Raw genomic sequence first — 14,713 nt, forward strand, 5'->3', positions numbered from 1 at the left:
AAGATCATTTGCTAATTGGCATTAGTCATATTGACCTAAATTAAACACTAAACTCAGTTGAGGAAACAGTGTGGTTGTTGGCTGAACAATAGATTATTTTAGTAAGGGAATTAAGTATGTACCAATATCTTTAAGCATCATAATAATGTTTATTTGACTACTGATTTACTAAAATATCCTCGTTGATGTATTTTTTCTTTTTGGTGTAAGGAGGATTTTTGTTCTTGCACAGGTTATTTCTTTGGTATCATTTACAGCAGAGGGGGGACAAGAAGACCCAACTTGTTGTCTTTATAAAGAACAGTGTTGAGCAGACTGTTGTCTTGGGAAATGAGACATTGCAGCTGCAGAAATGTCTGACTTCAGAGAGTGACATCCTACTTAAAGCCAATCAGTAGACACAAAGACATCAGCTTTAACAGAAACCTGTATCAGATGAAACTGTATCTTTACCTACAATACATGTGCTCTTCTTACCATTATCAGAGTCACATAAACGTGCGTCTCAGATTAATTTACAATTACCACTTCCAAGAACATGTGCGTTTTTTAACTTATAAAGCATACTGTTTATGCACAGGATGAACATCCAAACTCTACACTGAAAGCAGCAATTCAAACTTGTGATTTTCATGCTGCAAGGAGCAGTCACTGCGCCCTGCAGTAGCAGTGAGGTCTGTTCCTTTACAAAATCTGAAACATTTAAATCGTCCTTCTGAATTGCATAGTAAAATGTCAGCTTGTACTATAGGGCTAGATTCTGTGTCAAATTTCTATGTGGGGCTCATATTGTTGGGTAAGTCTCACTTGAAGAAAATTTCTACTCTTAGTAGCATGTTTTTTAAAAGTGTGGTTTACTCATTTATTCAATATATTTGCAGTATTCTCTAGTGTAAATCAATGCCTTATGAGTCATTAAAAGAAAAGGCTATGATTTTCCTGTTCTGAGCTGCAGAGGTTTGCTGGTGCAGAGGTGGGCTGAAAACAGCAGGATTACTCATTATCATTAATATTATGCACACACCTAGCTTCTGACTGGCCAACAGAACGTGTTCAGCCATGTTGCAAAGTTGCTATCACCAAGACACTCTCTTGCTTTCTCTCCTCACTGTAAAGAAAAACATAAAAAAAGACTTCCTGTGAGCCAAGGAGAGGCCATGAATGCAAATTCATGTGTGTGACATAGATATGTGAGGATTTTCAAAACCTAGCATTTCACCATTTATTTTCTATCAGGAGTTGATGCAGGAGGTAGGAGTGGAAGGCTGTTTTTATGTTCAGCCTGCATGAAAAACTCAAAGTGACCAATTACAATCAGAAATAGTAATTAAAAAATATTTTTGTCAACTGCACCTTTAAAGTAGGCAATGATGTACTGAGAAAAAACTTGATTTATTAGTGTATGAGATTTTTTTAATTCTAATAACATTTAACTATGATACTTTTTTCCAGCCACTATTTTTCCACTCACCATTTTTTGATTCACCCGTCTTTTGATCAGTTTGCATTCTTTGATTTTGTCAAACAGAATCTAATATATAGAATGGCAAATGTCTGCTTTTAAATGAGAGTGTAGGCTGAGGCAGAAGGGCCAGATCCACCCCACCACTAATTAGGCTTTGCTTCCCCATTTTACTATATATAATCATGCATCCTTGTGTGTGGTATTAAGGCTGGAGGAAGTGGGCTAAGAATGTGAAGACCAAATGCATGTTTGAAAAAGTCATTCTAGCACGCCAACGGTCCCAGATTAAAAGGAGAGCACAGCAGAGAGGAGGGAGCCAGTCCTAAACAACCATGCAGTAATTGCCAAAAAGTAAGACCATTGCAGAAGTAAGAAAGGGTTTAGTACTCTATGAGTCAAACAAAACATGAAAAGCTAGGGTGGTTTACAAGACCAGAAACAACTCAAGATGAGGACGTTTTGTTATTTATCACTGCCCATTTAAAAATTTCTGATCACTGTTTAGTTTGTGAGATCTATGATGAAACGTTCAGAACCAAAACCTCAGTTATGCTTTAAAAGCTCAGTACTCAACAGAATACATCTACAATCATCAACAAAGCAAATGTGCACCATCTTAGTTAACTAAAGCATAATCCGCACTTTGTTCTGCCCTCTGTGTCCCCTTCTAGCTCTGCTTAGCCTCCAAAATGGCAAGAATTTTTACAACAAACATTCCCTCACTATTCTAGTCCATTCCACATTAGACAGTTATACATTTTGTACCCACTGTTTGGCCAAAGAGTACAGACCACTCAACAATTAGGCTCGCACCATAAACCCCAAGGACACATGTGCAAAGTTCACTGTCAGCTACAGCCTTGTTTACGCCAGCTTTGCATTCTATCTGCACCTCAGAACTAGCAAAGACTTTGCTTGCCAGCACCTTTGGCATGTGTCATCATATTTTTTATGTTGAATCATGTGCAGTAATAAAGTGTGTGGGTGTTAGGTTCATGTTCATGAAGAGTTGATTCTTGTCCTGTGGCTTGGCTCATTTCCAAGTCTGGCACCAGTACTGGATCAAGCCATTCTGCTTGCGGGGATTTATTTGGCTCCAGAGCATGCATGTCAGCCATGTATCCTGGCTGAGCTGGTGTGTGTCCTCAGATGCTCCGGCTCTTCACAGTAAGCTGGCCTGCTGTCTGGAAACAGGGAGAGTGGAAATCATAAATCAGAAACACTTGACCCACTAAAGCTATGGGAGTGATTATTTGTGGTGCAGAGTCGTAAATATCTGGTGCACTAACAGGGTTTATACCGGAATATGATCTAAAGTGCAGCCAGGATTATCTTTGTGCTACTCTGTAATGGAGAACAGTAGTACAGGGTGCATAATCATCAACTGAAAACATTAAGTATAATCCATTTTATTTTGGAATATTTACTTTTATAGCCAGAGATGAAGAAATGAAACCTTCGAGACAGACATGAAAGTGATGCTTGCAGCAAAGAGTCAAGAAGTAAATACACACGTCTTGTACAAAATACTGTTGATGGGTTATTAAGCCAAATGGGAAGGTAATAAAACATGCTGGATGGCTGCTGGTTGTGTTACAGGTATATACTTTACTCTCAAACAACAACAAAAAAAAAAGATTCAATTCAATTCAGTTTATTTATATAGCGCCAAATCACAACAAGTGTCGTCTTAAGCCACCTCACATAGTAAACATTCCAATACAATTCAGTTCATTTAGCCAATCAGTGAAAAGTTGTCTACATAAGGAACCCAGTAGATTGCCTTGAGTCACTGACAGGCGTCCGTGTTGTTACAGCAATCCTCATACTAAGCAAGCATTGCAATTAGGGATGTAAAAAAATATTGATTTGGCAATGTATCATGATATTTTTTCCTGCAATATTATAGCGAGATTCAAAAGCCATGTATCGAATATTTGGAAAAATTTACATGCAAACATTTGTGTATTTTCTTTTGTTTTGGTACAAAACAAACTCCGACCACTAGTTGGCAGCTGTGTGCAGTGGGTTTTGATTCCACCACTGAAATGTAAATCCCTTTATTACGGTTCAAATACCTCATGTTAACCATGTTACGTATCAGTTTAGACTGTTTATTGAATTTTCCTACAATAAATTCAGTCTTTAAAAAAATCGCTAATATCATCTGGCTGAATGTATAGCAATATATCATGATATATTGTATCGTCTCCCCTCCATCGTGATTAGAAACGTACTGCCAAAATTTCACAAAATCACATCACAATAGCGACAGTGGGTTCTCCGAAGAATCAAAGGACAAATGCTAATCAATGAGGCCAAAAGAGTCACCTTTCAACCCATCACGCCCTGAATCGAACATATGTTGCACTTCAATTTAAATGAAAAGTAATGAGGTGTGTTTCGACCATACCTGTCACGTACTTTGATGAAATGAAAAAAAAAACTGTTTTCACACAGGCTCTGAGAATCATCACAAGATCTGCATGCTTTTAGAGCACTCAGTGTTACAAGAGTAAGGCCTTTAGGTGCAATTACTCACATTCCTGAAGGCCTCTTTGGCTTTAGATGGCAAATCCATTGGTCCGCTTTGGTTATCTTCCATTGTATTACAATGTGAATTCATGTCAGGCCTATGAAAGTCAGGAAATCCTGCCTCAGGGACTGCCCCCCTGTTCCACTTTGGTCTGTCATCATTTTGGTGCCTCGGGCAACTGGGCAAGACTCACATAAAGTCAGTTCCCCCAAGCATTCTGCAAATTGAACTGAGTGTTTAATGATGTGATTGTTGACACCTTGATTTCGCAAAACTTGTCTTGCTAAGACAGGGAACACAATGTGCTTTAGAGAACGTTATTGTTAAAAACAGAGAACTGGGTGAAGCCTGATTCTGTAGTCAGTGAATATCGGCGCAACACTTTCCGAAATCTCTGCAAACACTCTGCTCACATAAAAACAGCTACATGTCTGGACAAAAGCCCTAAAGCAACGGGATGAGGTGCAGGGAGATGATGGTTTCAGGAAATGACAAGGTCGAGGGGGAAACAAGCTGATCAATATGGTGGAAGTAGAAAGACTCAGCATTTCTAAGTCCCTTTAGATCAATAGTACTGGGTGATGTAAACGTGCAGGTCCAGTATGACTCGAAACAATCTCAGAATTCTTTTCACGTGCTGAAATGAGAGTAACAGCATGTGCCGGCTGCACCTCCCTGCCTCGCGAGGTTAAAGCAGGTGATGTAAACAAAATAGTTTTGTAAAGGCAGTAAACGACCAACCCATCAGGACATTTACCACCAGAGATGCTCCTGCAGGATCAAAATCATCATGTGAGCCACGACTCAGGCAGACGTAATGTTGGAAAACATTACAGAGGGAAATTTCCAGAAGGTTCAGGACAGTGTTCTTTCAATCATCTGATGGCTCCTATCCTGCCATTACTCTCTGCATCAAAGCGCTTATCATTCCTAAACAAACCTCAAATCATTCCATTATCATTGTTCCAATATGCCCCACAGTCTTTGCACTTTAAGGTTGTGAGGTTTGCTTCAAACGATTTTTTTCTTGTCTTCAAAAGCAACACAATTCTTTTGGAGCATTGTGACAAACAACCAGATTGTTTAAGTTCCTCTCATTCTTTAACATTAGTGGGATTCTTTAGGTGTATACTTGGAAGACCAAAAGGTTTTTTGCTTTAACTCCTCAAAGGACGGCAAAATGGTGTAGAAGCTGTTTCTGAACCCATCCTGTTCAACTTGGTGAAGAATAAACCTAAAAGTTGTTTAATGTGGTGAATTGAGCTGTTACGCAATCAAGTCCCCAAATTAAACATTATTAGGAAGTGTTTTTTATTGTTTATACACACAACCCTTAGATGACACTATGGTTCTGTTTTTGTTTAAAAAGTAGATAATTTTTCACAAAATGTGTTGCTAAAACTCTGCCAATGAAAATAACTTTAGTTCCCTCTACTGGGGGAATGAGGTAGAGCACAATCCCATCATGATTTAAAAAATGAATATAAAATAATTGCTGTACTGCCAGTTTTGCAGAGTGGCTCATATTTTAATCCAGTATTAAGAATAAAAATCAACAGTCACAATTATTTTTGGTTCACCATCAGGCGAAGAGTTTATGACAGTGGCTATAATAGTGTTTTTGACTCACTGAATATGCATTTAGTCAGTATAGGGACATTTACGCAAGTCAGTTTTATTCCTAACTGGGTGCAATATCTATTTCTCTATAACATTTGTACCACAAACGATCTAAGCAGTATTGTTCAAATAAACATTTCCTACCTGTTATCCTTCATTTTTATTTTACCATTTTGATATATTTCTCGTTTGTTTCTGGTTTATATTTTGTTTTTCATGTTTAATTTTTATATTGTTTAATGTTTATAAATCACAAGGATGTTTGGGATAGTATAAACAAAGAAGCTTCGGCTTCAAGCCATTCAAATGAATTTGTATTTAACAAATTCACAACCAATAAAAGTACAATGACTAAACTGTTAAAAGGAAAATCAAAATTCATTAATTCCTTCTCTCAATCACTTGAAATTATTTACGGTTTATTTATTTGGCTGATGCATTTATCCAAGCGAATCAAATAGAAAACGGATACAAAACATTTCTGTGCCATCGGTAAAAAATGTAATAGTCCAAGAGGTTTCATACCTCATCACTTAAAACAAGCCAAAGGTTTTGCAAGTGAACAATCAGGCCCAAATTTAATGGATCTCACGTGCTTTTATTTTGAAAATGACGCTTTTATTTTGTCAGATTTAAGCGCGATCCGTCTGTGTTGTTTGTAGCTTGTTAGCGATTAGCGAGACTTATCCTATAGAAAGCTTCTGGTTTGTTGTGCTTATTGCACTTTTGTCGTTCAGAACAATGTGAAAAAATAACCTCCATCTGTTCGCCAACGCGTGTAGTTGTAAAATATCTTAAAGCCGCAGTTAAACACTAGCTAGCTTCCTTAGTATTGAGTCTGCTAGGTTAGCTGTAGATAGCAAGCAAGCATTGCACCCCGATGTGCAAGTGCTACTTGGCCATATGTCCTGTGTTTATAGTGGTTGTATATTGGTAAATGACTACCAGCTAAAAACACCAACGACAAATTTAATTTTAAGGGTGCGCGTCTTTGGATGGTTAGGTTATTTGTGAAAATGAAAGAAGAGATGACGCGATTGGTCCCATGGTGTAATGGTTAGCACTCTGGACTTTGAATCCAGCGATCCGAGTTCAAATCTCGGTGGGACCTCGTCTTTTTGTTCCTCTTCATTTCATTTGAGCGTTTGTGTAAGCAGGCATGCTACATTTAAAAGTTGCAAGAAGCATACTCAAACATTTCATAAGCCTTTAAATGACGAAGCATACATATTATTTTGGTTTGCATATATCTGTTTAATTATTTTTCTTACAAGTCAATTACAATTGTTTTATTTTTTTTCAACTCTTCAAAGACTTCAAATATATTACTTCTTTTACATGAAAACCTTTATGAAAAATTGTGATTGTGCTGAAATAATCTAAATACTGCCTCAGTGTATAGAAAATGACATATAACATAAATATAAGGATACAAAAAAAATCTAATATATCTGAAAATCCTTTACACAACACAACTTTGGTTCTAAGTGATTTTTTTTCTATTAAAGCGTTTTGTAATACTTGAATTGCACTCGTTTACAGTCAGGGTATTTGTTTTGTGACATCAAAATGTTACATTTTCTTCACAAAAATGAGGTTTATTCGTAATAAACAATGCAGAGTTTCACCTTTGCTTTTCCAGTTTCTATGAATTCTAATGTAAATAATTTTATTTTAATTGGATGTGAATTTGGTTAGAATGTTTCAGAAAGAGTGTTAGTTTTTCTTGAATATGAAGAAAAAAATACCATCCATGTAGAAAATATGAAGCTGTCTGTGCTGTAAACTGTTTCCATTTTGCTTTAACAAAGAAATTAATAAACCAACTGTTAAAACCCGTGTATATTTAAAGTTATGTATAATTAATAAAGGTGTGATTAACTGAAAAAAATTAACACTTTTTAATTAATTGCTCACCCATAGTGACATGAAAATAGTCTCCTACACCTATCTCCTGCATGAGCTTCTGAGAGAAACAGTGAAACGCTAGGATTTGAAAACCCTGACATATCTATGTCAAACTGTCACTTAACGTTTATGGACTCATCCATTTTGACTCGCAACAGGAAAGGGCTGTTGTTGGTTTAGTGTCCAGGAAACAGCAGAATACAGAAGAAAGCAGAAGAACAGCAGAGGACCCAGCCCACATCGGCCGAGTAGACTGGGTCCTTCGAAGGGTGCAGACCCTGAATTGAGACACAGCTAATGTCTCGGCTATTAGAAGCTAACTGTTAGCATTAGCTACTACACAACATGGCAGAACTCTTCCAGTCTTGTGTTATTTGTGGAGATAAAACATCAATGTTTCAAAGGAAACAGAGTCAGTAGTAGAGCCACATTCGTGTTCTTCAATCTGAGGCAAGATGTCAAATATCAGGAAATAAGACTCCAAAATCTGCCGTCTGAAGCTCAGCTCTGATGTGGCTCACTTCTACTTCCTGAAACAAGAGCATCAGTGCTCTCCACACCGCTTCAGATACCACTGCAAATGTATTGATTAAACAAGTGAACCACATCTTTAAAAATACTGCTGCCAATACATGCAACCCCTATTTATCGGGAGCCAAAAATCATTTTTGTCAATATCATAACACTTTAAACTCAATCACTTGCGTCTTTTTTTTCACTTACGTTTTTTGTCTCAAACTATTGTAAAAACTCAGCTGCATTTGTAACTCATTTCCCCTTTTATCTCTTTTACTGTAAATACTGAAACCTTTATGAAGTGGTGAACAGATTTTCCCACATGCATTTTGTGAAGTTAGTTTTACATTTTGTGCAGGATTCAGAAACATACATAATAATAATAATACAAAATCAACAACAACACAGAAACCAAATTAAACTCAGGTTACAATCTCATTTGGCAATGTTAAGTCACACTTTGGCATTTCACACTATTAATCTGTAACTCTTTACTTTTCACACTGACTTCTAAACAATCCATTGTCCCCTTGACCTTTAATAAACAAACAGCCATAAAGTTACATGTAAAGCTGCCACTCACATTAAAACAAACAAAAAGGCTTTAACTGAATATTAAAATTTCATAAAAATTATGTAAAAATCCTGCTACAGCCTCCTGATGCGTTATAATGCATAGTTTCAATTTGTTCTTCATCTTCGTAGCTGTGGTCCCAGCATTACTTTATTGATAAAGTTGACAATTGCCACAGCTGGCTGCTCAGGGTCCATCTCAGCAAACAGGTGGCACACGTTCTCTGAAGTCGTTCCGGTCCGCCGCGCCACAAAACCAAACATCCTGCAAAAGAGAGGAGACACAAGAAGTCAAAAGACTGTTAAGCAAAATATGAATAAAAAAGACATTATTTGTAATTTTTTCCATAAGTTAAAGGTTGAATATGGAACAATTTGTTATAAAGCTGTATTAAAAAAATGACATATCCACAGGGTGTTTAGAGGTGTGCAGAATGAAGGTACACTCCATCCATCCATTTTCGGCCATTTATCCGAGGTCGGGTTGTTGGGGCAGCAGCCTAAGCAGGGAGGCCCAAACGTCCCTCTCCCCAGCTACTTGGGGCCAGCTCCTCTGGGGGAATCCTAAGGCACACCCTGGCCAGCCGACAGACAAAGGCCCAATCTCAGTACTCACTCTGTGCTCTGTGGACTTCAGCAAAGTGCACTTCGAAAAAGTGTGCAGTAGGCTTCGAGTGCGTAGTACACAAGTGTGCAAATAAATGCAGAATTGAGACAGGGTGCATTGCATCATCGATCACAACCATCGACATACATATATGGACAATGGGTTTCCATAGACTCCAATAATAAGTTTTTGTACTAAAATTGGGTGGTGGCCACCACCGCCATTTTGACCATGTCACAGGTTCCGTCAAGCCCAGACAATTCCATAAAAGGGAAGAGAGGTGGAGCTGAGGGTGGGGCTGTAAGGCTGGGATCAACTGATGACACCCGGTCGAACTAGCTACAAGCTAACCTGAAGCTAACCCAAAGCTAATGTGGAGGTGGGAGCTAAGCTAACGGAGGTATCAACCTAGCTACAACCGGAGTTAACTGTGCACAACACCAGAGCTTCTGAGTCAAAGATACGCGGGGCTGACCGCTGGGTAAAACCGGGTGGAACACAGAGGTCTCAGAGGCCTCTACTGAGGCCTTTCCACGGAGCTAGCTCTGTGGTCACGTGGGTCGGATGCTCATTAATTATTCAGAATTTTAGGCTTTTAATACACTTAAACAGAAGAGTGAGAAAAAATTCACCCCCCTCAGAGTTGTCATGAGTGTAAACTAGATCATTTAAACAAAAAACATGTTTTGGTACCAGGCTGTAAACATGTTTATTTCTGCTGTGAAATTGGTAATTTTAACATGGGAGTCAATGAGGATTTGCTCGCTTCTGACACCAGCCCCCCAGCGGATGAGGGTGGAACTGCAATTTTTGGTACTTCCGGGTTGAGACCAATTTCTGCAGATCCTTTTGGCATTGTGGGGGCTTGATCAACACCAACGCATGCCGGGATTCTGGTTGCTGTGATACTTTTTTCAAAAACCTTTATCAACAACTTTTAAACAAACAGTCAAACAGTTATATGAAATAAATTTACATTTATTGCTGCTTTGTCTAAAAATTTTAGAGCACCAACTAATCGCCCTAAAATTAACTAATTTCATTAGAAAATACATATTTTTAGAAAAGGAACTTGAGCCTTTTCTCCTGGAGCAATGACTTGTGGGTAATACCCTTTCCCGAGGTCCGCATCGCTGCAGACTTGGGTGAAGTGCAGATTAAGGGTGCAATGGGGGCGTGGTCAACTTCTGCACTTGAAAATCGGCACACCCTATGCACTCGCACCCCTGGCCGGGAACACGCATTTGAGGGGTGCAAGGGTGTAAGTGATTGGACTAAAGTCCCTCCAGCATGTCCTGGGTCTTCCTTTAGGTCTTCTCATTTGGATGTCCCTGGAAAACCTCACCAGGGAGGCGTCCAGGAGGCATCCTAACTGGATGCCCGAGACACCTCAACTGGCTCCTCAACTGGACCCAAATAAAAAATGTCACATAACTACAACCTTCACACACTAGATGTCGCTTTGGTGTTCCTGTTCCATATGCCAACCTTTTTGTGCACATTCTGCAGTTTTAATGAAATGTTTGTAGCATGCGTTGGTCAAAATTCCATATTTTGTCTCAACTTTTATCGTACAATGCCAATTTTTATCACTGCACTCATCTATTATGTGGAAAACCACACATAACATGTTCAGGTTCTACATTATCCAAACCTAAAACACCCTCCTTATGGTATTTATTTGTTTATTGCAGCCTTCTACTAATGCCATCTGAAAATGTCAGACCACTGAAGTTAGTAATGAGAAAGAAAATATTGAAAATATTAAATTAGAGTTTTGTATTATCTCCTTTGTAACTAACAGACTCCAGATTATCAGCTGCCATGCAAAGGGCACGTCACACAAACTGACAAACTCACGGTAACACAAGCACTTACTTGCTTGATGTGCTATCAGAATTAGTCCACCTGAAGCATGGACACGCAGAGACAGGGACAAAATGTAGGAAGGCATAAATTACAAAGATGCGGAGGCCATTTAAATAAACTAGGCACTCGTGAGCGATCTGCACCACACCTCTGAGCAAAAAAGGCAGACAAGCAGCTCACAAAGAGAACATATATTTCATAAAAATGTGAATGCAAAGCAAAGATTTGGACAGCAGAAGAAAACGCACATTAATGTTAGATTCACTGGAAATTCTGGCTTATTGACTCACCTCTGATCTTGGGGGTCAAGACTGCTGAAAGTAACACTGTTGATTGGGTAGTGACGCCTAAAAAACAGTCTGTGTTGGAAACAAAAAATAAAAAACATCACAATGATTTGCTGCTCATAATGCATAAGCAGTGTTTGTGAAAACAATTTGAGCCAGACCTTCCAAACTGGCAGATGTGGGAGTGTCTACTGGAGGACATTTTTTAACCAGGACAACTTGGACTTCAGACTGGTATCTATTTAATGGTGGGTTTTGTAGTGACCTCTATTATTTACACATTATACATATTTTTATTGTGACAATATGAAATTATTTGAAAAAAAAAAACCTCAATGTGATTTTCTGCTAAATGCTAAAGATTTTCTACCACCCAGTGCTCAGAAAAAATAAACCAACAGAATTGTTCAGAAAACGGATCCATAAGAGGTGATTGTGTTTGCTGTTGTAGCCTACTGTTACTGTTCCTTTAAGAGACGTCAGTTGAAGATTGGAGATGCGGTTAAGCTCAGTTCTTTGTTGGACTTCTCTAATAAGGGCTAAATATCATACTGGCTGCTGTTTTTGTTCTGTACAAATGTACAAATACAATAATAAGAATTTATCCTAAACTTCTTTGCTTTTGTACTACAGCTGCTGAAAGCTTTCAGCAGCCAGATCAACTAAGAAGAAGCACTTCTGCAAGCAGCTGCAGAGACCAGACACATTGTCACTTAGAGCAAATTTTTAACAGTTTGCAGTTTGTGGCTGCAGTAGCAAACAGTGTATAAGTACACATCATCCACCTAACAGCAAAATTATTGGTCACTGATGAACATGCTTCAGAGGAAGTACCTTCTTTTACTGTCAGTTAGCGTGATCCCTTGGGAGGACACTTTGAAGTGGACCACCGTTGGCACTGGACGTGGACTCAGGGCCAATGTACATTTAGTTGCCTTGGAAACAGCCTCCGGTCCCGTTAACAACTCTGTTTCTACAGAGTTCAGGTAGAGCACACTGCAGGCTGGATTATTGGGGAGATCCAAGAGTCAGGCATTTGAATTAAATCATGGTATCAAACGTTATAAGAACACGTTTGGCCATATAAAAAAATGAATAACACCTGCTCCTTGTTTAAGGAGTTCAGCTGCTGTACTGGTATTTGTTGCACTCTGCATGTCCTGAAGCTCCCCAACCAGATCTGAAACATGATGGATTTGTTATTTAACAAAACTGTGAAATTGACAACATTTTAACATATACAATATGCTACTTTTAAAATGTGCCACCAGGAATGCTAAAATTACCATTTTCTGGAATTTGAAGGGCACATGGCAGAGAAATGGGAGTGATTGAATGCTGGTACACCAAGGCAGATAAACTCCCTGGATGAAAAAAACAAAGGTTATAACTTTGACAGATTAAAACTATACCAAACAAACATAAGAGAGATTTACATGTTGTAAATAAAAAGAAAAATTCTCAAGGTTTTCATGACAAAATATCTTGGTTTTGTCAGCCAAAACACTGACCGAAGTAGGACTCATTCTGACAGCCCTTGATCTTCACTCCCCGTGGCCCTGTCTCAATGAGGAAGTGTCTCACCAGCTGTTCCTGAGGATCCCCTGGGAAACAGGAGAGGGGGATGAAAAATGAGGCAGACAGTCATGCTGTCACACATCTCAGTAATAAATCGAGGATGTCTCTCAGAGTGTCCATCTGTCTGTTCTTCACCAGATGTTAGATTCACTTCATATCTGGATGATGTATTGCTGGGGACCAGAATAAGTGTACTGACACCCATTTGGGATATACGTGGTGCATTAAAAGGTATGTACCAAGACGTTTCATTGTATTTTTCTTTTTATCTTCAGGTTTGAAGTTTGATTCTCTGGAGAGGGATTGGTGTCCTCTGAAATGTGTAGTAATTTAAACAAACTAATCAGAAAGTAACTCGGGACAAAGTACTTAATGTGTACCTGTGTTTCCAGTGGTGTTGGCGTTAGGCGGAGGGGTGGCCACTTTGAGAGCCAAGCCATAAGCTCCTTGGAATGAGTTACTGTCTCTAATAAGAAAAGTTCCTGGCTCCTTGTCCTTCAACACAGCTATGGCTAAGGCAGAGATGACAAATTAGGGTGGATATGCAATGATAAATATGGAATAATAAATACTGATTAACCTTCTTACGTATCTCACCTTGGTCTCTGGTAATTCCTGGCCTGTACCAGTACTTGGAGCTGTCTTGGACAAACTTAGCATTCACCCTGATATCTGCCTCCTCTGCACAGTTGTGCAGTGCAGAGCCCCTCCGTTCTTCGGCTGCACTGATAGAGAAAGTTACATGGTGCATCGGGGAAGGACCTGAGGAGGCCTGGAGCAAAGCGTTGTGTCCATTCAGAGATGCTGCATTAGAGGAAAATCGTTTCTTCTCTGGAAGCGGCGGCTGGATGGTGGGGATCGTTACGGCCGTGTATCCAGTGTATGGTACATGAGGAACGTTTAGTAATGAGTAGTAGGAGGATGCTAAAGGAAAGGTGGGGGTGTGGTATCCATCAGGTACAGGGGATGGAGGTTTGGTGGCGGTATCTCTGTCTGGGGTCAATCTATGTCCTGCTGTGTCAGCAGCAGATGACTGAAGATCTGGAGAGCCAGCTGGAGAACTTGGCAGAGTGACTGAGGAGCAAGACGTTAGATTGGCAGAAGGTGTCATGTCTTTAGCTCTGGAACAATCAGATGGGACATCGATTGGAAGGGCTGACCCGTTAAGTTGCACTTGAACTGGAGTGATGATGACGGTAGCATAGCTTGAAGGTTTTGGTTGGTAATGTCCACCTGTACTTGATGTGATCTCAGCTGCTTCGAACTTATCATTAGCACATAGAGAGGACTCGTTTGACAGTTGTGTGGAGTCTGCAGATGTTGGAGATTGTGTTTGTGCCTCTGATGGCACTGGTGTGATAGACTTGCTGCTGCTTGTGTTGAACTCCAGATGTGTAGCAAATCCTCGGCTTTGAATGGCGCTGTCAGCAGTTAGGCTGATGAAAAATCAAAGTCAGAGGAAAATTCGAATATATTTAAAAAATCTGGATACATTTACTTGTACTGCCAACATTAGCATACATATATAAGACAACTTCACCCACCGGTCCTCTGTGTGAGTTGGGCTGTTGCTACCAATGAGAGTGTAGTCATGATCAGAGTCCACTCCAGGGGTGCTTGGCTGACCACGAGAGTCAGATTTACCCTCTGATCGTTGAGATATCTCATCTACAGCATATGTCTTCGTGTTATCCACTTGAACAGGGGAGATAGAAAGGAGTAAAAATAAGAAAACAGCAAACAAGCTCTAAAGA

At 39.4% G+C, this 14,713-nt stretch overlaps 1 protein-coding gene and 1 non-coding gene across 2 annotated transcripts in view; one reads left to right on the forward strand and one right to left on the reverse strand.

Annotated features, from left to right (window-relative positions):
* The first annotated feature begins 6,660 nt into the window (after nucleotides 1-6,660).
* trnaq-uug (transfer RNA glutamine (anticodon UUG)) lies at nucleotides 6,661-6,732 on the forward strand. The gene has a single exon. It is a non-coding gene; the product is annotated as a tRNA-Gln (tRNA).
* Nucleotides 6,733-8,507: 1,775 nt separating this feature from the next.
* Nucleotides 8,508-14,713, reverse strand: part of LOC107385535 (tensin-2) — a 30,232-nt gene continuing 24,026 nt past the window's right edge. The window contains exons 18-27 of the mRNA XM_015959476.3: nucleotides 14,504-14,654; nucleotides 13,557-14,395; nucleotides 13,340-13,471; nucleotides 12,893-12,985; nucleotides 12,668-12,745; nucleotides 12,484-12,561; nucleotides 12,216-12,384; nucleotides 11,385-11,453; nucleotides 11,104-11,133; nucleotides 8,508-8,883 (exon numbers count right to left, since the gene is read on the reverse strand). Of these exons, the coding sequence (XP_015814962.3) occupies nucleotides 8,739-8,883; nucleotides 11,104-11,133; nucleotides 11,385-11,453; nucleotides 12,216-12,384; nucleotides 12,484-12,561; nucleotides 12,668-12,745; nucleotides 12,893-12,985; nucleotides 13,340-13,471; nucleotides 13,557-14,395; nucleotides 14,504-14,654 (1,784 nt within the window). The 3' untranslated portion in view covers nucleotides 8,508-8,738. The remainder of the gene's footprint in view (nucleotides 8,884-11,103; nucleotides 11,134-11,384; nucleotides 11,454-12,215; nucleotides 12,385-12,483; nucleotides 12,562-12,667; nucleotides 12,746-12,892; nucleotides 12,986-13,339; nucleotides 13,472-13,556; nucleotides 14,396-14,503; nucleotides 14,655-14,713) is intronic.

Source organism: Nothobranchius furzeri, chromosome 3 (genome assembly GCF_043380555.1).
Source record: "Nothobranchius furzeri strain GRZ-AD chromosome 3, NfurGRZ-RIMD1, whole genome shotgun sequence".
Taxonomy (NCBI): Eukaryota; Metazoa; Chordata; class Actinopteri; order Cyprinodontiformes; family Nothobranchiidae; genus Nothobranchius; species Nothobranchius furzeri.